Below are 27,388 nucleotides of genomic sequence, written 5' to 3'. Positions count from 1 at the left end.
TGATGACGAGTCGAGCGGTCAGAGATGTGAAAAGAGCTGTCTCAAGGCAGTCTGGGGAATCGAGAGCTGAACCCCCGGGAATTGACGCTGTTGTGCCCGCTAACCATGAGAGATTTGCGGGTTAAGATGAAAGAGAGAAGAAGGGAAGAATCATCGAAGGGTAAGGTAGGCGTGAACTACGGATACTTCAGAGGTAACTCGGATTGCGGGGTCGGCAGTGGGAATCTACGGCGTAGAAAGATACATCCGCATCACAGACCGTTGTATTCGTAGGGGCACCTCAGCTAAGTACTTAGTTGAAGGTACGATTACAGCCACAACCTATACAGCACCCAACCTTGCCTTTCCCTGACCTCAAGGCAAGCTCAGTTCAGCACCTTGCCCCCCTCGTCTTCCCCCTTCTTCACTCAACTTCAAGTGACCGGGTGAGGTTCCGACTCTGCGATGGTTGTATCAGGAGGTACCTTCAAAACCACGACCATTCCAAAGCTGCAGGACCAGGGCAGTTCGTGGTGCGGAAAGCTGCATCCTTTCCGCACCTGGGAGGCCCCCCTTCGGCCCCGCTGAGCGACCAGTCGTACCATTGCTGATTGGTATCTCCAGGACGCACCCACGCACTTCACTCCGTAGCAGCAGTAGCACCAGCAGAAGATACCTTTACCTTAGTGTCTGGGTCCACTGAAACGAGACCAGGGCCCCGTTGGATCTCCAACGATCCTGCGCTTCTCATTTGTTCCTCCCGGTAGCGGCCGCTAACACCAATCAGCCCAGATTGGCCAGTGTTGCCATCTCAAGAATCCACCGTCACAAGCCAGACTGCCAGTGACGCCTCTCCCAGTTCTCTCCCTGGTGGGCTATCTCTAGTGTCACAGAGTGTTTTCTCACCCGAGCTTTGGAAATATCGTACTTGTCCAGGCGGACAACTCGGTCGACCACCTTACGACAACAGCGGGTCGGTTTCACGGGGCGAGCCATGTTGTTTCCGAATTGGGTATTTTTGGTACTCAAAAACAGATTCCCAAGGGAACCACTCTTTTTATATATCTCCCCGTACCGGCAAAGGGCCGACCACCACCGCCCTGGCGGCCGAGACTCTTGGCTCCGACACGGGGGGTGTACACGGGGGTTCGCCTCAACTCTTCCCCCTCAGCCCTCAGCTCAGTCCGTGAAGGTCGGGCACCTCACTTCTCGCTTACTTCTCAACATTTGGGGCAGAACGCCCGCCATGTACGACAAAACGTTGTTGCCTCCGAGGTGCAGCCATCTAGGTCCCTATTCATATGCCCCCATCAACCTCCCGACGGGTTCTCTCTGTTGAATGACACTGTCTCAAGATCTCTGGCCTGATTCGGGGAAACTGAAGTAGCGTTCCGCAAGAGGCGAGGAATAATGAGCTCATAAACAGCAAGAATCAACATACAAGCGGGCGCCAGCAGCGCTTCGCGAGCAAATAATCGACCATGCAACCATCAACAGCTTAGACGGCTGCTCCAACCTTCACGTAGCCAAACGTGCTAACCAACCACAGGTGAGCCGTTTCACTTGCTGACCCCGCGCATCTGCAGATCGCCCGCCTGGCAAAGGTCGCACCAGCGGTCGTTTCTCTCCTCAACGCCAGTTTCCTCCAATGGCTTATCATTGGATAAGAGAATAGGTACTGCATCGCGACGTTTCGGGCTTATCGTGTTCCGTTCCGTCCTCTGCCTGCCGTCTTTCTACCCTGGCACCACAACAAGCCTCGAAGCGTGGTATCTGGGCTGATGATCCCGCCTGGGCATGCTGAGATGGACATGTCTCCATCAATGCCTGCACTTCCAGTAAGGTGGAACCGTTTGAGATTCTCAGGAGTTGGTCAAGCTGCACTCTTTGATGACAGCCAGTGCAGGCGTGCGAGTGCCAACTCGATCAAGACTACCGTGACTTGCTCGAGACCATCATCTCAGTCGAATACCCATCGACTTGTTCAGCATGTTTATCGTCATGTCATAGTGATTGTATACTGTAGCTTTCATGTTGTTGGCCTCTTGGATGCTGAATAATTCAACGTCAGCAACCGTATCTCTCACAACCGAATCAAAAGCAAAACTCACACATCCTTGCCCCGGGATTCCGATTCCTTGCGAAAGCTGACCTTCCACGTATCCATATTCTGCCTCTCCCAAGCCACGCGGACGAGGTTCTTGAGAACCTTGTGCTCGATACCGGCCTCTCTGCGAGCCGCCTGTATGAACCACAGTGTTCTCTTGGAAACCTCCGGGTCCCACACCGCGTCTTTATCGCGAAACGACGCTCTCAGCTGGTTGCGGACGGTGTACCTGTGCGGCGGTGCGAATTGAACCGCTCGTAGGAGCTCGCGGTAGAGATGTCTGTAAGCATGGATGATGGGTGTTTTATCCATCTTGGCCAAGTTTAGTCTTCTTGGTGTAGAGCAAGACTTTCGCTGGAGTAAAGTGGCTCTTTGCTCTCAAGAATCTGTCAATTGAATAGAGAAAATGGAATGTTTACTTGGGTATCCTGATTGATCGCAGAGTTATTCCTTGAAAAAGAGAAAAAAGACCCTGGCATGAGCTCCTGGTAAGCTCAGTGACCATTTCACTTCAGGGAGGTGCACGGACCATTTCAAGATTTCCACCCCAGGCACTCAGATCCGACCTCAACTCCAAAAAATTCCATCGCCGACCTCACACCAGACCACCTCTTTCCGCCCTCAATTCCACCCCCCGGCCATCCACCATGGCGCCCCGACTACCCCCGAGCTGCCTCCAGCTCCTCCGATCGACGACGACGACGATATCAAACACCTGTTCCGCCGCCGCCAATGCCTCGGCCGTCATCGCCCCTCGCCTCCAGCTCCTCCCTTTCACCGCGAAGCGCGGCGTAAAGTACGGCTGGTCCACGGCGCCCAAACGCAGCAAGCCCACCCGTTTCAACCAGCCCACCGCCGGCCTCCCCGTCCTCACCACTGGTCCCGCCGCCGCCCTCGCCCGCCGCGAGAAGACGACGCCCCTCCGCACCGGCGTCCTCGCCGTCAAGAAGGGCATGACGGCCATCTACTACGGCAAGAAGCGTGTCCCCTGCACCGTCCTCCAGCTCGACCAGGTCCAGGTCGTCGCCAACAAGACCCGCCCGGACAATGGCTACTGGGCCGTCCAGATCGGCTCCGGCTCCAAGGAGCCGCGCAACGTCGAGAGGCCGATGCTGGGCTACTACGAGGCCAAGGGCATCGCGCCCAAGCGCCACCTGGCCGAGTTCAAGGTCCGCACCAAGGAAGGGCTGCTGCCCGTCGGCGCCCAGCTGTTTCCGGACTGGTTCCAGACGGGCCAGTACGTCGACGTCCGCTCCAACAGCCGCGGCATGGGCTTCGCCGGTGGTATGAAGCGCCACGGCTTCGCGGGTCAGGAGGCGTCCCACGGTAACTCGCTCAACCACCGCACCATCGGTACCACCGGCCCCTCGCAGGGTTCCGGTTCCAGAGTCATGCCCGGCAAGAAGATGCCCGGTCGCATGGGTAACGAGCGCGTCACGGTGCAGAACCTGACGGTGCTCAAGGTGGACAACGAGCTGGGCGTCGTGCTCGTCAAAGGCGCCGTCGCGGGCCCCAAGAACTGTATCGTCAAGCTGCAGGATGCCGTCAAGAGGAAGGCGCCGGCGCTTCCTTACAGGCAGGACAAGTTGAAGGAGCTGTTGGAGGCCAACGTGGATGGCGAGGCGAGATTGCAGGAGGCCAGAGAGAGGCACTTGGTGCTGAAGAAGGAGAGGAAAGAGCTCCCGGCACTTGTATAGATATCGTCCACCCTCCCCCTTTCCTACTGTTGTTTACGAAAGTCTGTGTACTATACATGTTGTACATTTATCACCCCATTGAGAGAGGCGCATAGCTTTAGGGTCATTATCTCGCCCGACCCGAATTCCAACCCAATGACTTGAACTACCTCGAACCCATGCATGCTTTTGATGACGATTCCCTTCACGAGACCTTGAAGTGACTGTAGTGCTGCCCTGTATTCAACGGTCCTCCTTGTCTCTCTCACTCACTTGATATTCTGCCTGAAACCCCTCGTCTCCGCCGCCGACACCACAGCCTCGAGATCATCATCACTCAAATCATCACCCGGAATAGACCCCTTGAACGGATCCGCCCCGTCGAGCAGATCAATCTTGCGCCCGTCGGGCGTCTCCAAGCTCCACTCGGTCGTCTCGAACAGGCCCTTGTGCGACGTCCGGAAGCTGGCAAACTTCATGACGGCCTCGTTGCGGGACCCCTTGACGCTGAAGCTTATGTCGATGCGCCCGTGGAGCTGGTTCATCTCGCCGGCGATCCAGGGGATCTGGTGCTTGAACTGCACCTCGTCGCCTAGGTACTCGCGGGCTTTCGGGGAGGTGCGCAGCGCGTAGAGGGTCGAGGCGATGACGGGTGAGGAAGACTTTTGGTAGTTGAAGATTGCGATGCTGCTGAGGGCGATGGCGGCGGCGAAGAGGGGGAGGGTGCGGGACCAGCGGAAGGTGATCTGGTTGAGGTCTGTTTAAAGAATTGTGGTGGTTAGCGGATGGATGACAACGGGAAGAGAGAAGAGGGAAAGGGAGGGAGAAAGACGAGCAGTTTACCTGGGAGTTCTCGATCTGCGCGCCGCTCCATCAGCGGTCCGGACCCGGGCTTCGGCGCTGCGGTCGCCCATCTCCTTTGAGCCTGCGCTCTGAGCTGCTGTGGCTGCTGCCGTTGCCTCGCGGCGGCGCTGCGCAGCGAGGAGGCGAGCCTCCTGGTAGCTGTGTTTGAGAACATGCTGGAAATGAAACTCCCCGTGGAATCGAAAGCGTCCTACGAGTGAAGTCGGGGCTATCGCGTCGGTGGGTGTGGTCGGTTCGAATTTCGTGATGCCGGGCGTTGCGTCTAGGTCAAATTCTCGGGATGCTCCGAATCAGACCATGCAAGTTCGGTCAGTTCGGTCGGTCGGTCTCGACTCTCGGTGGGCGGGGCCAAAGCTCTCTCTCGAAAATTCCCGGGGTCCTGGCGTGGGCATTTGGAAAGCAGAGAAAAAAAGCAATCGATAAACAGTAACCAATCAGACCCTGGACCCAAGACCCCTGTCACACATTGTCCAGCTGTCGCGCGTCATAAGGCTGAGTGGTCGGTCACGGCCCCCTCTGCGAGAGGTAAGGTAGGTAAGCTCCATCTACACCTATTGCACCGATACCTTACGTAGCTACCTACCCAGGCTTCTACAAATCTGTCTTCATCGACTGGACTTGTCGATACGTAGACCAAGTGTTTGCGCCTTTAACAGCTACGACATCATTACAAAACACCAGCAACCCGCTGCAGCTCATCGCGCATTTGACAACCTCTATACTAAAATGGCAGAACCTCGAGGCGCAGCCGCTCGTCTGCGGCGTACATTCCACTATCCCACAGACGACGACTCGGCAGACTCACAGCCAGAAGCCATGGACGAAGAGGGTACGACGCAAAAGACACAAAAACCTCATTCCCAATCCATCCCATTCCCCTCACTCTTCATCTTTCCATTCCGTCTTACATGAAAAGCTAACACCCAATCCCCTAACCTAGAACAAGAAACCCTCATCCGCCGCCTCGCAGAAGATAACGCAGCCCGCAACGCCCAATTCGCAACCGCCCTCCTCGCCCTCCCCCTCCTAACAACGATCCCCTACCTCATAAACCTCGCCCGCCTCTCCGCCCCGCTCACCTCCCTCCTCTCTCTGACATCCCTCCTCTCGACCGCCTACCTCCTCCACACCCAACCCCCAGGCGCGACCGGAATCCCCTGGCTCGACGCATGGTCCCGACCAAAGACCCCGCGCCCCAGCCCGGCCTCCTCGCTCGAGTCCTCGACCTCGTCCGTCTCCGGCGGTCCGTCGTCCTACCAGCCCATTCAGACAACGCAGAGGAGACGCAGGCGGAGCTCCTTTTCTTTCGCCGAGGAGCAAAAAGGTCCACTGGAGCTGTATCTGCCGTACCTCAACCTCGGACTCTGTGGTATGCTTATCCTGGCGGGGTTGGCGACGAAGTCGAGCGAGAAGGCTTCGTTTGGCCACGTGGGGCTGGGGAACTTGCCTGCTATAGTGTACGTCGTTGTTCTGATTGCAAAGGTGGTCATGGGCAGCGTCGATCCGGAAAAAGAGTTGGCCACGCTCAAGTATGGTTTCAAGGGCGCGTAAAGCTTATGACTCCAAGGAAAATTAGCTACGTGGCAGCGGGAGATGTGTATTATTCTTTTGTTTTACTACGAATACCACGGGACCGGAAGGAGTTAACTTTACGACTTATGCTGGAATGACGATGTAACTATGATGCAGCGAGCGCGAAAAAGGAATATCCAGAGGTCAGGCTGTCACGAATCGAGATTGAAAAAGGTGCACACACACAAGTCTATTAACTTTTTCTGACACGTAATTACAACAATCTACTACACATCTATGGATTCGTTGAAGCGCAAGACACCGTGGCTTTTCAGGACACCATCCACTCCCTTTGGCAGTCGCGGGAACGGATCTGTCAGAGAATTTGTCGACGACGGATCCAGTGACTTGTCTGTGACCAGTGCAAGACCGTGTGACTTGATGGCGTCCACCAGGGCGGGGACCATCTCCTGTTGTACAGTCAGTAAGAATATCACAGCCATCAACAAAAGAGCCTAAACCTACCAAAAGCCGTGAGCAGCAAATTAGGCCCATAAAGTTGTTGCCTTGCGCAACCCGAACCACCTCCTTGATTGATGCAGATCTTCTGCCGTGGCTCTGGATGATGTCCGGCGGCGCCATGACATCCTCCCGTCCCAGATCGTTGCACAGGAACACGGGGAAGTTTGGCTGCTTCCAGTTGAGTGCTGTGCACATGCTCGGGTTATATGAACTGAACACCACAGAACGGACCGACTCGAGCGACTGAGCTCGCTGAGCGCGGGCGTGATCAAACACATTAGTGAGAAGAGAGTCAACGAATGTGTTCAGGTCCAACGACGGGCCCAGACCCAGTGACCTTTCCTCGTCCAGTGACGGATACAAAATCTGGATGTTGACATGCATGCCATGCGGGAGCAGAGCCAGCGCCTCGTTGAGAGGGATACCCGCTGTCGCAAGAACCCGATGGACGTCCGCAATTGCGTCCAGAGGCCTTGTTGGTAATGATGCCAGTTCGGCTCTGCTAGGGCTCTTTGACGTGATCGTATTGAACTGCTCCATTGTCAATCTTGAGATGGGCAGGTCAATTCCACCACATGGTATCGTCCATCTCGGCCACAAGACAGGTACACCATCGCTGGTGTGCTGAACGAAGAGTTGGACAAAGTCACCTGACAAACTCGAACCAGTCACAAATGTGCTTGGACTGCGGTCGAATTGGCTTGTTGCCTTCCAGTACGTTTCGAAATCCGTAATCTCGAGTGGCTTACCGTTGAACGGCTTGATGACCTGAGTGTGGAAGCTGATCTGGCCAATTGCTCGTAGCCTTGGATCGAACAGGGGGAGACAGCACTTCCCAGAGCTACTAAGCAGCGCCTTGAAGGTATTGGGAAGGGCCACCGTCTTCGCAATGATCTTCGCGCCGTAGGTAGGGAAAACGTCGAAATCGAGTGTAAATGACTCCAAATTGTCGATTTGAAAGGAAACAATACGGGTATCTTCTTGGAAAGGCAGCATAATATTCTTCGGGATGAGATCCGAAACCTTTGATGAAATGGTGAGTCGGGCGGCAGGGTACTTCCCGTCGTGGAAGAACACTAGGGGTTGGTCCCCATTTTCCTCGAAACTGATCTGAATGACCGTCTTGGTGTCCAGGAAGTTGTGTCCGTACCGGCGCAACGGTATGATCGGCGGCGGCAGCTCAAGTTCAGGGATGGCATCCGGGTCAAGGGCCATCGGGTCGGGCCCGCTGCTCATCATTGGTCCCAATCCGGGCTGCATGATCATGGGGCTCGCCTTCGTTCTTGCGTTGTACGGTGCAAGCAATTGCATGCATTCGAGGTGGCCTTCCCAGACAGCGTAATACATTGCTGGCAGGTCCTTTTCGTCGACGATGTTGGGGTCTGCTCCGACGTCCAGTAACCCTTGGAGGCAGGGAACGTTGCCTTCGCTCGCGGCATGAACCAGGGGCGTCCATCCGTACAACTTATCAACCTGATCGAGATTTGCTCCAAAGTTCTTGAGCAAAAGGAGAAGCTCTGGCCTTTGGCCTGACCGAGCAACAAGGTGTTGGGGATAGAGTCCTTCAGCGTCGGGAACGATCTGTGCTCCATGCTGGAGGAGCATTTCCACGATTGCTAACGAACCATGCTCGCAGGCAAGGTTCAACGGTACATGGTCTGCGTCAGAGACAGGGTCGATTCGAGCGGACTTTGCTAGCAGTCGTTCGACGCACTGAAGGTGGCCGTGAATGATCGAGTGTACCAGAGGGGTAAAGTTATCATGGTCGATCAAATCTATCGTTGAAGTATCCGCTGTGAGGCTATGTCAGCAACCATGCAGCCACATTGCCTGTACTTATATAGATCTTACCACTAGTCAGGGCGTCGAGCATGTCCAATCGTCCATGCATACTGGCATAGTGCAGCGGCACTCTGCCATACACATCGGTACGACTGACAGCAACACCTTTTGCCAGGCCGTATTCAAGGACAAACGAGTTCCCGTAGATGGCGGCTTGGTGCAGGCAATTTCGTTCGTTAATGTCGTCCTCTGACTGTATGTCGACCAAGCCCGTATCGAGGAGAGCCTGTAGAGTCTCTTTAGGCGCTTCGTGAATGGCAGCGAGGAACGTTCTAGTCACTCTCTCCATCAGAGAGATGTCAGAGCCTGAGGACGTGCTAGCAGCCGTCCGCATTCGAATCAGGAGATCCCTCAAAGCCTCGAGGTTCCCTGAAATGACCGTGTCGAGGAGTAGTGTATCCGCATCACCTTCGTCGGTTCCGAGTAGATGCTGGCTGCTCACGATATGATCACTACGAGGCTCGAAGCTGACATTGTCACCCTCGGCCCAAGCCCCCAGCTCTTGGAGACTAGTAGTGGCCTGGTCGGATAGTTCGCTAATGACGGTGGCATTGAAGAAGGGCTGGACCTCGACTGCTCTGGATAGGTAGAGTTCTTTGGTTTTCGACTTTGACGTCTTGTCCCACTTTTTGAGGATCTTGGAGAAAGCAGTCCCGTTGATCTCAACAAATTGTTGCAGCTTGTTCAAGTCGCTGGCAAACTGTTGGAAGCCCTCTTCGAGAGTTGTGAACTTGGCCGAACGTCTGGAAACACCATTGCGAGACTGCAACACCTTCTTCTTGTCGAGAAGAGTCTTCAGTCGCACCTTGAGCTAGGCGGGGGTCAGTTCTGACAGGGTAGAGTCATTATATTAGACAAGAGAAATTATTGCATACCTCTGCCTCCTTTTGTAGGTAAAAGGCGTTGACCTTTTCGAGCTCTCGTTCCTGTTCGAGAGTCAGTAAGTACGTTGGGAAGTTCATCGCACTGACCCATGACTGGATACATACCAATTGGAAGAAAAATGTGGCCTTGTTGGCCTGAAGGGCAGCCTGGGAGTCTATAGATATTGCGGAGCGGAGAGGGTCATGTTGTGCGCTCAGCGTGGGCGTAGCCGACAATTTCTTGATCAGCTAGTAGCGAATGTCAGTGGTAATGCCGGATGTGATTAGCTATTGCCATGGGGGCTTGCTCCATTCACCTGCCCCTGACGGGACAGTGTCGGGTACCGAGTTGACTAAATTCTAGAGGGGGTTTTTCTCCTTTTTGTGGTTTGCATACCAAGCTTCCATCCAATGCAGAAGAGAAGCGAGAGAACGGGGTAACAAAAGGGGGATAGAGACTGAAGAGGGAACTGCCGGACAACGAAACGTACCTTTTTGAGAGCCTTGTAGTTTACAAAACTAGCGGCATACTCTGGAACTTCAAGCTGACGCTTCTGAATCTGCTTGCCGAACTTCCTGCTGTTATATCAGCACAAGTTCGCCAGTGAGAACACACTAGGGGTTAGCTAAGGCCAAGAGACTGACATGATGGACGGACGCCCGTGGGATCACGGTGTCCAAAAGTGATCGTTGTAAGAGAGAGCAGCCTATGTGCCCTCCAGTAGTGGCAAGCTGACAGTGGATGTCTGCAGGGAGAAAGCTGATGACAGTAGGAGGCTCTGCGGGTGTGATTATGCGTCGGCGGCAGGCAAGCAAAGTAGCCACTCGCACAAGGGTATGCTGAGTGACGTCGCCTCGTGGCAGAGTTGTGTAGAACAGCTGCGGGTTAATGTAGAGAACCGTACGTGGGGTGCTCTTCAGTGGCGCAAGCTAATGGGATGACGAGTTGGGGGAAACCAAGGCCTTTTTTGGCGATCAGCAAGATAGAATCCTGCCGCGTGAGGTAGACTGAGTAGCGGACAAAGACAGGCGAATATCCAAGTTGAGGTAAGGATTCGAAGCTGTTGGTTGAGTTAGAATTTGAAGGTCTAAATTAAAGGGGACGATGATCGGGAGATATCCCTCGTGCAATAAGACGACCACTTGGCCAGTAGAGCCACCAAGTAGCTATGACTGAAAAAATTGAGCACGCAGAAGGAGGAGCAGGAACCCATAAGCAGTACCCGTAGAGAAACTAGGTCATAACGAGCAAGATGGGTAGTAGGTGGGGGTATTCTGAAGCTATCCCGGGCATGCCTCGGTGACAACCAGGCTCTGAAGAAAGAGGGGCAACAACGCACGCGGCTCTAAGAACATGGACATGGTCAGGCATTTGCTCTGAACAGGTGCCACAAGTAGGTAATAGTTATTGATGCCAGACGCTGCGTGGGGGCAGGGAGAACGATGAATGGTTGCAGGTACTAGCAACCAGTGGATGGCAACATACCATGTCAGCGCCAGTGTCGGATGGCACACCCGTTATTTGTCTCCGATGAGGAAAGCAAGGTCTGAATTGGCCCAGGACCAGATCTAGTTACGGGTTGGACGGGGGGTGAGGTTAGGAAAACCAGGCGCGGCCGGGGACCAGAACATCGTCCTGTCCAGGGTATTGGCACCGTTTCCTAGTCTGACTGGGGAATAACAGGAAACGAGTGCGTCGTCGACCTTGGTGATAGGGGTTATGCAAAAGAAGCAGTAAAGCATGGATCGAGGGGTAGAAAGAGAGGTGATGTGAGTCGGAGTGTAATCAAGACGAAGGCAAAGGCAAAGACAAAGGCAACAGTAAACAGACTTGCGCCGAATCGGAGCAGATCACGAGATTGATTGTTGAGAGACATTCATGCTTACCGATCAAGATAGCAGGTTCAAGCGGTGATTGCTTCAACCTATGCTCTTTTGGATGAGAATAGTGATGTCTGGAGTTGCCGTAAGTTGCGGCCGTGGCGTATGCGTCTGTGTTGGTGTCGTGTGAGAGTGACGTCGAATTAGGCAAACCGAGGATAGGTCAGATGAGTGAGTTGTATGGTTCTGCAACTCTACCTCATCGGTATGTCGAGGTTTGCAGGGCGGCGGCGGTAAGAATGACAGCAGCCCAGATCTAGACTTCGGATTTGGGGAGTGGTGAATGAGAAGTGAGATGCGACTCTAGAAACCCAAATCCCAAGGGGTCCAGATCAGGAGGTACTGTGTGTATCTACCTTTCCTCACTTCTCTCTCTCTTTCTCTCAAGACGATGGGCTAGCAGGGCAGGCCGTAGTGGCAGAGGCAGTTGGCAGTCAAAGTCGTGAAATGTAAATGGGTGCCGACCGGGGTCTTGGCCAACCATGGTATCGGTCTGACCAATGGCAGGTCCGAGAAGCACCAGCAACGGGCCAGAATATGGGTCCACCTGCCGGCCCTGGGTACGTGCTTCCATTGGGAAGTTGGGTCTGGTTATTCTTGCCCGTGCAGCGTGTGCTGCGTGCAAGAGAGCAAGAGCATCGATCAGCCCCTCCCCTGTCTAGCTGTGAGGTGCGGGGTACCTTTTCTCTTGTCACTCCTGCCACCCTTGCCTACCTGCTAAGGTACCTAAAGTAAATGCGCACTGAAGACGACGTTACACCTGCGAGAACTGCAAGAGCTGCGAGAATCATCCACTCAGATTCAACTGGGCAAGAAATGGAAGGCATCAAGTGTGGCTCTTTGACTGTTTTGTGGCCAGTGCCCTGCCGTTTCGCCGTACTCGGAAAGTCTCCCAACGTCAACCTACGATGAGCTCCCAAGGAACATCTCGCCTACAATCTATCACATACCTACTAAGTACCATATCATCGTACCTTGTGCCTCTGCCCTCTTCCGACCTTGTCTGCCCTGGTCAAGATCAAAGCGACCATCCTCTGCTTGTACCTACCTACTCGGGCAAGTTCTCGCGCCATCTCGGAAACGAGAAAATAGTCGGACGACCTGAACCATCAAATGTACCCGCTTTGTGGCAGTTCAACAACGCATTGCGTCTGGCAGTGTATAATATCACAGAAACCGAGCACGTGTGCCATTTCTCACTGCCTCAGCGTGGATCCTGGAGGGGCCTGAAATTCTCGACGGCCGTGTCCGTTTTGCCAGAGCTCCCTTCCTACCTACTTTTCAATAGCCGCAGCCGTCACCAGCAGTACGTCGACAACATGTACCAAAAAAACATGTACATGGCCTCAAGGAACACCCGTGGAGTCCACCTCCCACCCACACATGCGCTTGATTCGCTTTCCCCCAAAGCCAAGTCTTCAGATCGCCGGCCAATGACGGCTCGCACACGAACCACGTTTTCCTCTCGATGTGCCAAGGACAAGGCTGAGAGAGGCACAACAGCACACTGCCAAAAACTCGGGGCGTTGAACTGTTGGAAAATTCCTGTCTCTATTTTTTTCGGCACAAAATCACAACCTCTTCCACACCTGGATCCGAGATTTTCCATTCGACACTATTTATTTTTCAGTTTTACTTAATCCTCTCTCTTCTCGAGAAATTGGCCGGTCTAGCGAAGCCATATACGGCTCAATGGACTTCCAATTTCACCGAGACGTGCCGTTGAGGGGTAGTGCTCACGGGCGACAAGTACCGTTCAGAACCCTACTCTGGCCATCTCCTCTAGCTGGCTTTCGCCAATTCATTTTGGGTACGAAGGAAAAGGCCCTCTCAGCTCTAAATGATTGGGATGTTTCAAGCCCAGACTTGCAGCAGCAGGAGCTCCAGCAACCTGCATCAATACGGAACCAGCCGGAGTGGTGGGCAGAAAAACCACATCAGAACTTCCCCGTCCAATCAAGATGGTGCGGGGCATATCAACCCGCGAGGGGGGCATCCAACTCATAGCGGCTACTTCTCGCTCTTTCGCTTCGCTTCACAAACTGTTGGCGAGTCCAACGGCCCAGAAAGCGGGTGATGCGAAAAATTCCCAGCCCGCTGTTATTGATGGGTTTCTCAACTTATATTGTAAACCCTTGCGAATCAAAATGCTTGTTTTTTGGTCGGATATAGGGGTCAATCAGCAAAAGACTACCATGGAGCCCATCAAAGCCCGAGGATGGGGACGGGATGGGGCTCCAGAGGTCATCGTGGGGCATAAACACTGTCAACTTGGGCATGGGCTCCTTTGAATCATCTCGTCTGTGAGCCAGAACCAGTAGTTGAAGGACGCTACTCACTAATACGCCTGGGCCTTTCTACCGCCTCGGATCGGTTATATCACGATACGACTGCTCGGGAATGGGACGGCAGCATGGCGGGGCATATCAGCTGCATGCTACCTTACCTTGACATGTTTGCATCCGCAGGCCATCCTGAACCTAGGCAACCTGGCAAGCGGCCATGCTGGAAAAGGCCGCGGCCCCCATCCCCATCCGCCGCTTGCCGCATCGCGAACGACAGCCATATTCACATCGTACGCATACGTCAGAGACCGATCGCCCATACTAGGGTCTTTTGCGAGTATTACATCCCGTATGCTTCGTATGCTTCGGGGTCTTCTTACCCGTACATCATCATCACGCCTCTCTCTATGCAAGATCCGCGTGACCTTCCTGTTTCTATGTGTTCCAACTTCCAACTCACACCAACGCCAAGTCGGCAAATCGGCCTAGTTCCTAGGCGACAACATGAAATCCGACTCTGGTATTCTTCAACAATGAGGGAGGAACTTGGGCAACAGCAACACAATTGCGGGATAATTTCAATTTAGATGTCCTAACTAAAGGTACGTTTCCTAGTGAAATGGAAAGGGGGAATCATGAAAATCCCAGGTTCGCCATGCCTCCCGAGACCCCCCCCCCCCTCCCGGTTTGCCAGGCTGTCTTCGTCGTGTCGCTCAAGCCATGGCGTGGGGGGTTTTGGATATCTGAAAATGAAAGTAGTGTATCAACGCAAAAGCCACCCTTACTTCCTCAGATCACAACAGCCAAGCCTCGCCCTGGAGGTTCAAAATCTCAATTCTTCTTGGCGTCAGCACCAGCCGTCTCGCCGCTCTTGGACTCGACGAGACTATCCGCCATAGCCTCGGCTGCGGCCTTCTTGAGCCTTTCGCTGTCCTCCGAGCTGGCGCCGGCATCCTTGGTAGTAGTATCCTTGCTGGTGGACGCGGCCTTCTCCTTTGCCTCCCGCTCGTCTTCGCTGTCGCCCAGGCTGAAGGGGTCGTTGTCGCTGATGGGGTTCGGGTCGACCGTCGACAGGGGCTGCCACTTGCTGGCCTTTGCCTTTGAACCGGACAGGTCTTCGGCGGAGCGTCTGGGCGACGAGCCGTACACGTCAATCTCCTCGGCGCCTTCCCTGAAGGCCACCTTGCGGCCGTCGTGGGGCTTGGGCGACTTTGAGGGTGGAGGGGGCTTGTAGAGGTCAGGGTTTGACAGAGGTCTGTTGTTATCGCGGAGAGGCGCTGGGTCCCATTGTTAGATCGTGCGGGATAGCAACAGTGCCAAAGGGGGGATGTAGCCGCGAAAAGGGGCATCGGGACTTACTTCCGTCGGCGGTGAACTTCATACCCGCGAAGTCGTCGCTGAGCACCTGAGGATCGGCGTCGTATCTCTCGTAGTCGCCGCTCCGACGGCTCGACTCGCCGGGTCGTCGGGCGCCATACTGGCCCTGGCCCTGGCCTTGATCCGGCCGCTGGTGACTGGATTCATCCTCGTCGGCAAACTCCTCGTCAAACCTCTTCTTCATTGTGGTGATCCAGCTGTTGACCTTGCCCTGCGTCTCCACGAACCCCTTTCGGAGCTTCTCCTGAATCACCGGCAACTCATCGTCAAAGAAGTTGGGTTCGCGGTCCTCGGCGTTCGGTCTGGGCTCGAGGCCGGTCTGCTGCCTCCTCACACGGCCGCCGCCACCGCCGGGGCTCCGGTTAGAGGTTCTAGCTTCGTAGCTTCCGACATTGTCAAAATGCTCCGCCAGCTGTCGTGCGTAGAGCTCGTCGGCTTCGAGCTGGGACAGCTGCGCGCCGCCCTGGGGGCGGGGAGGCTGGGGAGGGGGTTGTTCGTCGGTTGTCTCGTGCTGGGCCGCATCGGGATCAGTCATTTCTATATCGGGGCCCTGTCAGTAAGGGAACTTTGTTGGCGGTTTTTGGGTAAGTGATGGGGGGTCACGCGACACATACCCAAGAGGGCATTGAAAGCCGGATCAATCTTTCCGCCGCTGGCTCTCAGGACCGCCTTAACGACGGAGATGTCGATGCTAGGAAAGGCCTCCTTCAAGATGTCCTCCGTCTTCTGCGTCTCGCCGGAGGGTCTCGGGGGCTTTGGTGGGGCCGCTTCGGCGGCGACGGGTGTCGAGGAGGTCATGTTGGACGAGGTGGTGTTGGTGTTGGTGGTCTTGGTGGTAGCCTGAGATGTAGTAGGAGCCTCACCGCCAAGAACACCTGTTTCCTGGATGTCTTCGTCGTCGGACAGATCCAGGGGTCGGACTGTTGTAGGCGACTCGGGCCCGCTCGAGGAAGTAAGCTTGTTCTGTGGAAAAAGAGATGAGGGTGTCAGTCTCTCTCTTGACAGGGTACATGTGCATGAAGTTTGGGCTCGTTTCGGGGGACGGGATATATGCGCACTGTTTCGATGGGGGCAGACATGACTACTGTTCGGTCGCTCTCCAGTACTTCTTCTCTCCTTGGGAGAGAGTTCGTCTCGGTGCAAGATGAAGGTCCCCAGCAAAAGAAAAGGAGTAGCTAGCAGGCAAGTCTGCTGAAGGATGGAGGGGGGTAATTTGCTTGCTTTCGCGAGATTGTTAGGTGCAAGGACGTTGCGGAATGCGCGCGCCCGGACGGAGGGGTTGGAGACTGGAGGGTACCTTAGCTGGCGAGATGACATTAAAGTGGGTTACGAAGCTGATGACGCCGCGCCTCCTTTGGGGAACTGGGAACTTCTAGGCGCCAGCTTGAGCTTGATGCTGAGCCACAATCCTACCGCCACACTTGTCGTCAGATTGTACCAAGTGATCCTGACAGCCTCTTTTTCATCACGATAACCCTTCCCGCTGCTCCTTTAGTTGCCTAAAATACCCTTGAAATAGACAAGATACAGGAAGCATCAAAGAACGTTGTAGATCAAGTCATTTAGGTACAAGGGCGATAAAAAGATGGAAAGAGAGACTTTAGATGCTGAGCGGCGTATTATTATGTCAGCTATTTGACAATGTAGGTTGAAGCCTATGGTGGGATGCAATCAGAGATTGCCACCTGGTCTCAGCTGGTAACACTCTGACCGGCCAAAATTGCAACGTTCAATGCCGACAACCACTTGCAAACGAGGCCAATTGTGAGGCCAAACCACACTTACAAGAAAAGCTGGCAGCCAAAATGAGATGCATAAGGTGACAGACCTATTATCTTACAATATATCTCATATCTTGATGATTGATGTAAGGTCAGTTGCCAGTATTTGAAGGTAAAATCGCCACATTGAATAAACATCACTCATTTCTAACACACAGACAGTCTCTAGTCAATAGCCAAAAGGTTCTCACCAAACCATGGCAGACTTCGATCTCAACTCGGCCTTCATCCCGGCACTGCACAAGCCGTCGGCCCTCCTCCCCATCGCAAAGCACCGCCAGGCCCTTCTTTATCTCATCGAGACCAAGCAGGTCACCATCGTCGTCGGCCAGACCGGCTCCGGCAAGACCACGCAGATCCCCCAGTTCCTCGAAGCCGCGGGATGGTGCGCAGACGGCAAGGTCATCGGCATCACGCAGCCGCGCCGCGTGGCGGCGACGACGGTCGCGCTCCGCGTCGCCGAGGAGGTTGGCTGTGAGATTGGCCAGCAGGTCGGCTACGCTATCCGGTTCGAGGACAACACCTCGGCGCAGACGCGCATCAAGTTCATGACGGACGGGCTGCTCATCAGGGAAGCACTTGTTGACCCCTTGCTGACGCGGTACTCTGTCATCATGGTTGACGAAGCCCACGAACGTTCCATCAGCACTGATATCCTCCTGGGACTACTCAAGAAGATTCTCAAGAAGAGGCCTGAGCTACGCATCATCATTAGCAGTGCAACATTACAGGCTGAGGAGTTCTTAAAGTTCTTCACGACCTCTCCGGGGGACGAGCAGAAGAAGACGGTCACCGCTCCGGAGGACAAGGATGGAAAGGCCGATGCCGCTGACGACAACGAAAAGGGTGCAATTATTAGCTTGGAGGGCAGAGCACATCACGTTGACGTCCTCTACCTAGAATCACCAACAGAGGACTACGTCGAAAAGGCAATCTCCACAGTCTTCGACATACACACGACAGAGTCCGAAGGCGACATACTCGTCTTCCTCACAGGCCGTGAAGAAATCGACAACGCCGTCCAAGCCGTTGCCGACCGCCTGCTCGACCCGAACCAACCTCGCGGCCAGCAGACACTACAAGCGCTGCCCCTATACGCGGGTCTCTCGACAGAGCAACAAATGTACGTCTTTGATAAGCCTCCCGAGGGCACGCGCAAGGTCGTCTTCGCCACCAACATGGCCGAAGCCTCCATCACAATCGACGGCATCGTCTACGTAATCGACACGGGCTTCGCCAAGCTGCGCGCCTACAACCCACGGACGGGCATCGAGACCCTCACCTCGACCGCCATCTCAAAGGCCTCGGCGTCCCAGCGCGCCGGCCGCGCGGGACGCACCCGACCGGGCAAATGCTTCCGGCTCTACACGGAAGACGCCTACCTCGCCCTCCCCGAGGTCACCGTCCCCGAGATGCAGCGCTCCAACCTGGCGCCCTTTATCCTGCAACTTAAAGCCCTCGGCATCGACAACGTCCTGCGCTTCAACTTCCTCAGCCCGCCGCCGGCAGAGCTCATGGCCAAAGCCCTGGAGCTCCTCTACTCCTTGGGCGCCCTCGACGACTACGCCAAGCTGACGAAGCCGCTGGGCTACCGCATGGCTGAGCTGGCCGTCGAGCCGATGATGGCAAAAACTCTGCTCGGCGCGCAGTCGTTTGGGTGCCTGAGCGAGATGCTCACCATCGCGGCCATGACGAGCGCCGGCGGAAACAACGTCTGGTTCCACCACGACGGCGAGAGGCAACAGATGGAGCTGTCGCGGCGCAAGTTCGCCGCCGACGAGGGCGACCACCTGACGCTGCTCAACGCCTACCAGGCCTTTGTGACAAAGGGCAGGAAGGAGTCAAAGTTCTGCCGGGACCACAACCTCAACTTCAAGACCATGACCAGGGCCGTCAGCATACGGGGCCAGCTGAAGCGGTACCTCGAAAAGTTCGGCATCGCCGCCGACAATGAGCAGCAGCAGCAGCAGCAGTCCTTCGGCCCCGCGGGCTCACGGCAGCAGCATCAACAAAAGCACGACAACTCCACAAAGGCGGAGCAGATCCGGCGGTGCCTCACGACGGGCTACTTTGCGCACGCGGCGAGGATGCAACCGGACGGCACGTTCCGCAACGTCTCGGGCGAGACGACGCTCCACGCGCACCCCAGCTCCCTCATGTTCAACCGCAAGGCCGACTGGGTCATCTTCCACGAGGTCATGGAGACGGCCAACAAGATATTCATACGGGACATTACAAAAATCGAAAAGAATTGGCTGGTGGAGTACGCGCCCGAGTTCTACCAGCTGTCGGACAGTTCGGCGCGGCGGGCTCGCGACGAGGCTGAAGCTGAAACGCTATGAAAAGAGAGAAAAGAGCCCACGGGTATCCGTACAGGGAGCATACTAGAATCACTGAATGGGATGTGAAGCTGGGGAGCAGTAGGAAGGGGGGAAGGGGGGAAGGGGCCCTTGTTTCTGTGGTACGAGGGCCGCGGAGGGCGAGATGAGACGAGATTAGGGCGACGGGGGTTCCGATGAGGCTGGGCAGTTGAGGTCTTGAAGAAGCGAAGATTCTGCCGTTTTATTGTGTAACCAGGACACTGAGCTATGCAGCCTATGTCAGGTTGGCAGAGCCTCACAGGGGCGGACATGAGGTTATTGCAACTTTCAGACTTATTCCTTGGCGGTGGAAACTTTGGACCATTGCCAATATCCGTACAGAAAACGGGAAGCAAGGTAGAATATCCGCACTGCGTATTCGTACAAAGCCAGGACATTGAACTCACACGATTCAAGACTTGATAGTGTGCTGCGGCAGATATTTACAATTATTAGCACCTGAAGCAGGACCGAATCGATACCGCTGTCCTTGATACAGCGGGCCGAGTGCAACCGTCGGACAGTGTCTACTATCCGTACAAGTTTATGGTGGCGTTGCAGGGCTCGAAATTGACCCGTTGGCCATAGAGTCTATGTGGAGTGTCCTACAGTCTGGAGTCAGCGTATCCGTACTCGGTAGAGATAACGATATCGATATACGGCGTACGGATAGCACATCTACATAATCAGTGGGTGATGTAAAGGTTGTGCAAGGAATCACAACTTTATGAAATGCATCTGTACAGTTGCCGATTATACGCCATTTATACGAGCGTTGCAGACTGTCGTGATAGCGGTCGACCACCAGGCATTGTGATTGGCAGCAAATCTAGAGCACACCAAGAGGACGGGGCCGATCAAGATTTCTCGGCCAATGACCAAGCTTTGGAGGATCCATCGAGATTAGCTTAATTACTCGACTGGGGGCAATGCCAATTGTGATTTGGGCTTTTTGACTGGTTCGCCAAGCCAGCAATGGGATTGACTTTTTCTCATCCTCATCAGCAGCGGCTGGTCTAGCCAATCTTGCCAGTTCAGAGCCGCCTCAACCCCTGAGTCTTGGATCGAGGGAATTCGACAACGTTGTTGGACACCTGGACAACTCGTGTGGCTTTATTGTTCTCGCACTCGTATGAGGTGACATTGTCTTGTCGGGTGGCACGTGAGACGAGACATACGTCTATGCTTGTTTCTCCGGAGACATGCTTACGTAGACATGCAGGCGGAATGCTTCTGTCTCTCTTCAAATAGAAGAACCCGGCGGGGACATTGGAACGTCGGTGGAATCAGGGACTGTCTTGCAAAAGGGGATGAGCACTCCCCTCTTTTCTTGGCATTGGCACCGCTGCTGGTAGTCTGGTAGCTGCACCGGCCAGAAACCCGATGACGGCTACTCTCGAGTCTCGGACGATAGAGCCGGACGAGAACACATCCAGCCGATTAGCAACAGGCCAACAGCCATGGCAGACACCTGGCTCGAATTCCCAAGGAACGGGACTGGCGCTGCAATGCATCGCGATGACATGCGACTCAGATCCCCCTCGATTATCGGTGCCGGCGGGAAAGGATACCAGATGCGATGCGCTGAGCCGGACAACTGCCGCATCTCTTTTTCTTACCGGCCCCTTAACCCGGCCCTCCGTTGTCGCTGCATGGATCCCCCGTAAAAGGGGAGAGGTGCGACGCGGCGACCGCATGATGCGAAGCTGGGAGGTCCTGGGTCAAGAGGGGAGCCTTTGTTTCCCTGTTTCTCTCTGATTTGAACGGAGGTGTTTACCCTTGAAAGAGGTGAGTGATCGTCGCTGGAGTTGCTACTGGGATTGCCCACCCCCACCCAGAGCCGAAATGACGGCTCGAGATGCCGCGTTGGTGTTGTTGTTGGACTCGCTGGCAATGCTACCGCTACCGTCTGCGTTTTGGTAAGCTCAGCCTGTTGTACAATGCGGTTGTCTACCCGGTGTTGCATGCAGAAACGCTGATTAGAGATGAGAAGCCGTGCGCGCGATTTAGTACGATGATGTGCGGATGCACTGTAAGACAAACTCTGATAAGAGACGCGCAAGTCAGGAGTTGCGTCGCACCGTTCAACACCATCAGCTAAGTATAGGTAGGCAGAGGCTTTCGGGGTTGCAAGCCTATCTATGCCTTTCGTAGGATGGTTTGGTTGATACACCAGAGGCATACTCCATACGCGTTGAGTGGTCCAATTGGGAGTTGGGCCAAAAGAGGTAAGCTGCAATGGGTAGTCGGCACGTCAAGAGAAGAGAGGCATAAACTGTCGTGGATCGCGAACGCGCCAGCGGGGGAGCATGGTGGAGAGCGGGCGGGAGCTCAGCCTCCTCGATGAGTTTATCAGGAGAGGTTCACCTTAACCCCGGGAGTGCCCGCCTGCCAGGCTGTGACCGTTGACGACCTCATTCCATGTCCAAGAATTGCAACTTGTCGCCGGCGTCGTCACCGTCCGGCAACCCCTTGGTAAAACCCGGGACCTGACTTCCAAGAGGAGAGACAAAGACCCGACGCAGCTTCAGGTAACGGCTCCAATTTCGGTAGAGACCTGGGCTGGGTCTGGGGGTTGGGTGTGGTTTCGCCAGCGAGACAACCTAGGCTCGAGTGTCGGCGGAGTCTCCCGATAAGTCTTGTCGATAGATTGGCTTGTGCCCCTGATGTTGGGTGCATAAGAAAGCAACAAGATGGACAGCGTATTCATAAGAGTAGATATGAACGGATGCTGGGGATGTCTGAGACCAGTCTGGATCCAGAAACAGCGGCCGAGGATCTAGAAGCCACTGAAGCCACTAGTTCGTCGGGAAGATTAGCGCTGCAAGCCTGCGGTGTGGTTGTGCATGTACTTCTACCGCCTGCGCAGGCGGAGGTGGACAAATCGCAGAGTGAGGCCAGAGCATCTTGTCCGTCTGCTGCTTTGCCACATCTTTTGTCCCATTGAATATTTTTCGTCGGTAAGAATTGAGGTGGTGACAGTGTGAAGAAATCAACTCCTTGTTCGGACGAAACACCAAACATCGAAGTGTTGGGATGAAGGTGAGTAGGATACGGCGGGTGTTTGGGTGGAAATCGACCGTAAGAAGGGCAATCTTTTGCACGGTGTCTGTTGACCGTGCTGCTTCTGCTGACTGATGTTTGTTCACCGTCCCATCCATCCAATGTGATGCCATCTGATGAACGATCTCCGCCCGTTGGAGCTTTCCAAGGTCGAGGAGGGGCGCGTTCCTGCAGCAAATCCCTGCGCTAGACGAGGGAAGCCCCTGTAGGACCATGCGCTTGTATCGATTTTAGTGCAACGCTTTTGGGATGGCACAGCCGGCATCAGCCAGTCAGCGGTCGCCCGTACCTGACTTGCGGCTGCTTGAGAGAACGGTTGGGTGTGGACAGCGCGGGTAGGAAGCCAATGGCGCGAGTTGATAGTATTCATGGAGATGTGGTAGCGGCGGTATGCAGTGTTGCAGACCAGAATAGAACCAAATGGTAAGAGGAAGGCCGTCAGAAGCTAAATGGAGGTCCGAAGCGAATAATAATCATGCTGCCATACGAAAAGGCGATAGATACTCCTCCGTGTCCGTACGGATGAGAAGAAAGAGATGGAAGAAAACGAAGGAGAAGACGCAGAGGATTCGCGCTGCGTACACTAATCGTGCCGTGCTGCCCTCTGCGGGCTCGGACCAGGGGTGGTAAAAGTCGCGCCAGCCCCGGCTCATTTGAGGAAATTGCTTTTCATTCGCCCGTTTCCACAAAAAACGGTTCTTTCCAACCCCGGCCCATCACCCTGGGACTTTCCCAGGTTGACAGGCACCACCCCCCTTTTCATTACGGGTACGTACTGGGTAGTTTGTGTACGTACCGTGGGTACCGTCCGACCACAGTCCAGTGGTTCCTCCTCCTGAGTTTCTCACCCCCAATCTTTTTATTCGTTTTTCGTGTGCTACTGAACTTATTGAACTCCATTCGATCCAATGGTAGCACTCGCTCTCGTGTCTGGCGGTAGGACGGCGTGGGATGTCCACGATGGGTCTAGCTGTTATCATCCCGGCCATCTTACAAGGTCCAGGCTCACGGTCATGGGTCAATATTCAAGGTTCTCTCTCTCTCTCTGGCCCTCCTCTCCATGGTGCACATACAAGTAAGGAGCCAGCAAGGAGCCGTCAGCGAAGGAGCAGAGGAGCAAAGGAACAGCAGTAAGAGTGAGCTGTCCAGGTCTAGGTCTAGGTCCAGGTACAGGTCCATGTACAGGTCCAGGTCAAGGCTGCGTGCAAGAGTCGTTGTCTCGTTGGTCCGTTGCTGCTCAATCTCCTCCTCCCCGTCCGCTCGTTGGCTCGTTTCGCTTCGCTTCGCTTGACCTGCAGCCTGTCGCTGCTTGCTGCTGTGGACTGTGGACTGTGGACTCAGGACTGTGGTGGCTCGTCTCCGTCTTCTTTCGCTCCCACTCTCGGATCTCCTTCTCGCCTCTCTTTTGCTCGCCCTCACCCCCAAAAGGGACTTACTCTCGTTCCTCTTTCCTTCCGTCCCTACTCCCCCCCATCGTCGGTCGTTACTCTGATCTTCCGAGGCCAGTGACATCCGCCGACTTTCCACTTTCCACAATCCTCTCTCTGCCTGCCAGCGGGCTCGTCACTCTTTTTAGGAACATCGTGGATTGTGTGAATGGATCACCGGATCTGACCGACCCGTCAAACTCACTCCAAAGTCGTTCTTTACTCAACACAACAAAACCCCAAACCCAGAATTCCACCGACCGAATATTTTCGGTGGTAGTCACTCTTTTTGTATACAGCATCCCGCCCAGGCGTTCGGAACCGTTCACTTCGCACGAGATTCGATTCAAAACTCGAATCCTTCGACCACTTGCTTTGGTGTCTTGACATTCAACCAATTGTCCCAACCATCCCCTCGAAATCCGTCCCGACTCCCCGATACGATCTTTAGTCCGGTAATGGTGGCATAGTGGTAATTTCAATCAGTGAAGGAAGGAGAAATTCTCGAGGTCAACCGTCGACCTCAAAGAGAGAACCGGTTATCAGTGGAGAGTTGCTTCAAGGTACCACGGTATCTTTCTGTCGAAACCGCACAATTTCAAAATGGCTTCGTTCAACGCCAATGGCTACGTGATGGCCTCCCGAATTCCCATCCGGGACGTCCAGCCGGTCAACAACGAGCGATCTGTCGCGCCCCTCCGAATCGTCTCTCGTATCATTGGAACGAGAGAAACCTGTACCGGCTCAGCCAGTCAGTGTGAGAAGCCAGTCGACCCTTCTACCCTCACATTGCCCATCACTCTTGGCGTCACGTAGGTCTCAACGAGTTCTCGAGTAGGGTATGTGTACGAATGTGCTGACTGTTCCTAGGATCCCCATCGTTGGCGCTTTGTGTTTGCTGTTCTACTTCCACCGAAGAAATGTCAAGAGGCAAAAACAGGAGGATGCGACTGATCCCAACCGAGGCCTGGATTTCGGACTTGGCGAGACCAGTTCTGATAAGGGTGGAAAAGGAAAGCGCAAGAGCATGATGTTCCGTGAGAAGGGAATGGGCCTCGACACGAAGCATCGTCAACTGTCTATGGACATGAACCTGGACAGCCCCTACCTTCTTCCCCCCGGTCTTCAGAGCTCGCGTGAGTCTCTGCACTCTCTCGCGAGAACCCTCCACAGCGAGGCAGACCCCTACCGGCCCGTGGCTGGGTACACCGGCAGCGATGTTGGTTCCATCCGATCGTACAAGCCCGATGGTGCTTCCGTTTACACCAAATCGACGAGCCGACGCGGTTCCGCCATGACTGGTCGCACCACGATGACCCAGAACACCTTGCCTCCTAGGCAAAACTCCCTTCCCAGGCCTCCTCCTGCGACGGCAGACCCCTTCGCCACGCCCAAGTCTAGGTCTGGCTCCCCCGCCCTCGAAATCATGACGACAAATTCTCCCGTCGTCTTGTCCCCCACATCCCCGGTCATTCGAAGCCCGCTCATCGCTGAGCCTATTATTCCCAAGATCGAGACCATGCCGTACCCCGATGACAGAAACGGCGGTTCCCTTCCTCAGATTCCCGACGTCCCGGAACCTGCCCCTGTCGCTCAAAGGGGACTTCCCAGCAACCCTCGTCCATCCGCCAAGAACCCGTCCATCCCCGAAGTTCAAGAGCTGGATAGCACACCGGCCGCAGCCCCCGTTGGCCTTGGTCTCGACGACATGAACTTCCCTGCCCAGAAGAATGCTGCTCCCTCAACACTCCCGACTATTGTGCCCGAGGAAACGAATGCTTACGACCGCGAAAGCTATTACGACTATGACTTTGAGGATAGAGGCCGATCTCAGAGACGCTCTGTGGATATGAACGACAACCGCATGTCACGTGCACTTGGTGTTCCGGGTCAGGACGCCAAGAGGCTTTCAGTTGGCTTCCGACCTCTGCCTCCTGATGAGGTGACTGAGTCCGAGGACCCTGAAGAGCGTGCCAACAGAATCAGATCATTCTACAAGGAGTACTTCGACCCCGACAACCCGCACGCTGGCCAAGCCCCGCCTCCCATGCCTCAAGGACCTCGCGGACCCCCCAGAGGACCTCCTCCTGGCGGCCCTCAATACTATGAGGACTACGACCCTAGCTACAACGGTGGTCCCGGCGGCGATGCCTACTTCGACCCTGAGAGCAACTCGTTCGTCATGCCCTACGCTCAGCCCGTCACTCGTCGTGCAATGACGCCACCACCCAGCGGCTCCCGCTTCCGTGGCCCGCCTCCTCCCCGGGCTATGCATGGTTCCATGGGCGGTCGCATGGCCAGCCCCGGCCCCGGTGGCAGACGTCCTCCTCCTCGTGCCGGCTCGGCCATGTCCAGCCGCCTTGGACCTTCTCGACCGGGATCCGACATGTCCAGCCAGTACACTCCTCGGCCTGGCTCTTCAGTGTCCAACAGGACCGCTGGGGGTAGACCCAAGCCCAAGGGACCTCCCCCTGCCGACTTGACTACCATGCCCAACCCGTCCAAGCTCAAGGATGACTCCTTCTCCATCCTGAACCCTCTCGACTTCGCTCCTCCCGAGACCTTCTCTTCCCGCGCCCGTGGCCGTTCCCAGAGTCCGGCGGGTGAGAGACGCCCTTACGCAGCGCCTTCAATTCCTGTCCATTCCCCATTGGTTAGCAGCTTCGAAGAGATGCCTGCCATGCCCAGCCCGTAAGTTATCCCTTATAGACACTGGAAAGATGTAGAAGTCACTAACAGTTGGACAGTCACTTGCTGCGTAAATCCGGAACCTTCACTGGTCTCGACTTTGCTCCTCCCCGCAAGTTCAAGGACGGTGACAACATGAGCGATGCTGGTAGCATTCGTAGCAACCGTAGTGGTATCTCGGCTGTCCAACAGGCCGCTCTCCGCAGCGGTGCCGGCAGAGTCAGCCGTCTGCCCGGTGACACTGTTTTCACGCCAACGGCCCTCGATGACCAGCTCAAGCCGCAATGGGGCATGCGTCCTTAAATGGCGAACGACGTTTTTCTGCTTGTTGATATCATTACTTTGACTTCCGCGTATTGATACGGCAGCGCCGAATCGACGGTCACGAATTTTGAGCCTATTCGCACGCACTGGGATTATCCATGTACATGAATTTGCGCGGACAAACAAAAAGAGGAGCCTTTCTACCCTTACCTTTATGGGATTTGGAATTTTGCATAACGGTGTTATTTCTTCTCGCATTTAGTAGCGATATACTGCTAATGTCTTTTTGTGTTGAAACCCTTTTTCTGTTTCGCTGCGTGGAGTATTTGGGTCACGACAAATAGTTTTTATTTTTTAAACCAGCCCTCTCCCTCAGCCTCATTTGGCAACATGGCGGGAGGGTTTGCATATAGAAAAAGGGCTCCGGGACATTGCTACCGTATGCCAACCATCAACAACTAGATGATGAATACTACAGAAAGTATACTGAGATTTGTGTCTCGTCTTGTGTTGCAAAGTGATGGTTTTCTCTTCCTGTATATGTGGGCTGTAACACGCATGTATGGCCTAACTCGAGGCATAGGAAGCCCCGTGACTACCATGACCTACTTCCATGATACTACACCACATTAGTGCTCACAAAGACACCGGCATATCAAAGTCGGAAGGCCTCGTAGGGTAGACGAGGCTACAGGGTAACCGTACGCCGTACGGAGAACCCTCCCCAAAGGCATCGGTAGATCCGACGGCCTCCAATGCTCCGGCGCTCTGGAAATGATTTAAGCCTAATCACATCGTGAATCGGCGGATGCTAGGACACAATCAGATAGAACACAGCCGCCGCCACAGCCCCCACGGTGCAAACGGAAAGTTTTGTCGCAAGATAGAGCAGATGCC

The 27,388-nt window shown here is 54.9% G+C and overlaps 10 protein-coding genes across 10 annotated transcripts; 5 read left to right on the top strand and 5 right to left on the bottom strand.

Annotated features, from left to right (window-relative positions):
- Positions 1 to 619: 619 nt before the first annotated feature.
- Positions 620 to 975, bottom strand: CCOS01_14015 (uncharacterized protein; the record flags this gene model as incomplete). The annotated part of the gene is made up of 2 exons (XM_060462159.1): positions 620 to 752; positions 908 to 975. The coding sequence occupies 2 exons, from the start codon at positions 973 to 975 to the stop codon at positions 620 to 622; spliced, it is 201 nt and encodes a 66-aa protein (XP_060307255.1).
- A 959-nt stretch (positions 976 to 1,934) lies between these two features.
- Positions 1,935 to 2,398, bottom strand: CCOS01_14014 (uncharacterized protein; the record flags this gene model as incomplete). Its single annotated transcript, XM_060462158.1, has 2 exons — positions 1,935 to 2,031; positions 2,091 to 2,398. The coding sequence occupies 2 exons, from the start codon at positions 2,396 to 2,398 to the stop codon at positions 1,935 to 1,937; spliced, it is 405 nt and encodes a 134-aa protein (XP_060307254.1).
- A 335-nt stretch (positions 2,399 to 2,733) lies between these two features.
- On the top strand, positions 2,734 to 3,783 carry CCOS01_14013 (50S ribosomal protein L3; the record flags this gene model as incomplete). The annotated part of the gene is made up of 1 exon (XM_060462157.1): positions 2,734 to 3,783. The coding sequence occupies one exon, from the start codon at positions 2,734 to 2,736 to the stop codon at positions 3,781 to 3,783; it is 1,050 nt and encodes a 349-aa protein (XP_060307253.1).
- Positions 3,784 to 4,031: 248 nt separating this feature from the next.
- CCOS01_14012 (cytochrome oxidase assembly) lies at positions 4,032 to 4,780 on the bottom strand (the record flags this gene model as incomplete). The annotated part of the gene is made up of 2 exons (XM_060462156.1): positions 4,032 to 4,519; positions 4,606 to 4,780. The coding sequence occupies 2 exons, from the start codon at positions 4,778 to 4,780 to the stop codon at positions 4,032 to 4,034; spliced, it is 663 nt and encodes a 220-aa protein (XP_060307252.1).
- A 572-nt stretch (positions 4,781 to 5,352) lies between these two features.
- CCOS01_14011 (uncharacterized protein) lies at positions 5,353 to 6,177 on the top strand (the record flags this gene model as incomplete). Its single annotated transcript, XM_060462155.1, has 2 exons — positions 5,353 to 5,455; positions 5,567 to 6,177. 2 exons carry the CDS (start codon positions 5,353 to 5,355, stop codon positions 6,175 to 6,177), a joined length of 714 nt encoding a protein of 237 aa, XP_060307251.1.
- Positions 6,178 to 6,425: 248 nt separating this feature from the next.
- On the bottom strand, positions 6,426 to 10,012 carry CCOS01_14010 (ankyrin repeat protein nuc-2; the record flags this gene model as incomplete). The annotated part of the gene is made up of 7 exons (XM_060462154.1): positions 6,426 to 6,608; positions 6,664 to 8,453; positions 8,512 to 9,313; positions 9,378 to 9,428; positions 9,492 to 9,614; positions 9,857 to 9,937; positions 10,007 to 10,012. The coding sequence occupies 7 exons, from the start codon at positions 10,010 to 10,012 to the stop codon at positions 6,426 to 6,428; spliced, it is 3,036 nt and encodes a 1,011-aa protein (XP_060307250.1).
- Positions 10,013 to 14,362: 4,350 nt separating this feature from the next.
- Positions 14,363 to 15,987, bottom strand: CCOS01_14009 (CUE domain-containing protein; the record flags this gene model as incomplete). Its single annotated transcript, XM_060462153.1, has 4 exons — positions 14,363 to 14,808; positions 14,891 to 15,445; positions 15,523 to 15,871; positions 15,967 to 15,987. 4 exons carry the CDS (start codon positions 15,985 to 15,987, stop codon positions 14,363 to 14,365), a joined length of 1,371 nt encoding a protein of 456 aa, XP_060307249.1.
- Positions 15,988 to 16,886: 899 nt separating this feature from the next.
- Positions 16,887 to 19,031, top strand: CCOS01_14008 (helicase associated domain-containing protein; the record flags this gene model as incomplete). The annotated part of the gene is made up of 1 exon (XM_060462152.1): positions 16,887 to 19,031. The coding sequence occupies one exon, from the start codon at positions 16,887 to 16,889 to the stop codon at positions 19,029 to 19,031; it is 2,145 nt and encodes a 714-aa protein (XP_060307248.1).
- Positions 19,032 to 20,894: 1,863 nt separating this feature from the next.
- CCOS01_14007 (uncharacterized protein) lies at positions 20,895 to 21,396 on the top strand (the record flags this gene model as incomplete). Its single annotated transcript, XM_060462151.1, has 3 exons — positions 20,895 to 20,968; positions 21,060 to 21,081; positions 21,157 to 21,396. The coding sequence occupies 3 exons, from the start codon at positions 20,895 to 20,897 to the stop codon at positions 21,394 to 21,396; spliced, it is 336 nt and encodes a 111-aa protein (XP_060307247.1).
- A 2,746-nt stretch (positions 21,397 to 24,142) lies between these two features.
- Positions 24,143 to 26,530, top strand: CCOS01_14006 (uncharacterized protein; the record flags this gene model as incomplete). The annotated part of the gene is made up of 3 exons (XM_060462150.1): positions 24,143 to 24,351; positions 24,410 to 26,230; positions 26,287 to 26,530. The coding sequence occupies 3 exons, from the start codon at positions 24,143 to 24,145 to the stop codon at positions 26,528 to 26,530; spliced, it is 2,274 nt and encodes a 757-aa protein (XP_060307246.1).
- Positions 26,531 to 27,388: the final 858 nt, after the last annotated feature.

Source organism: Colletotrichum costaricense (assembly GCF_030867565.1).
Source record: "Colletotrichum costaricense strain IMI 309622 chromosome Unknown Scaffold_19.1, whole genome shotgun sequence".
In the NCBI taxonomy this organism is placed as follows: Eukaryota; Fungi; Ascomycota; class Sordariomycetes; order Glomerellales; family Glomerellaceae; genus Colletotrichum; species Colletotrichum costaricense.
Note: the sequence above shows the minus strand (reverse complement) of the source record. Positions and strands in the feature narration are given on the sequence as shown.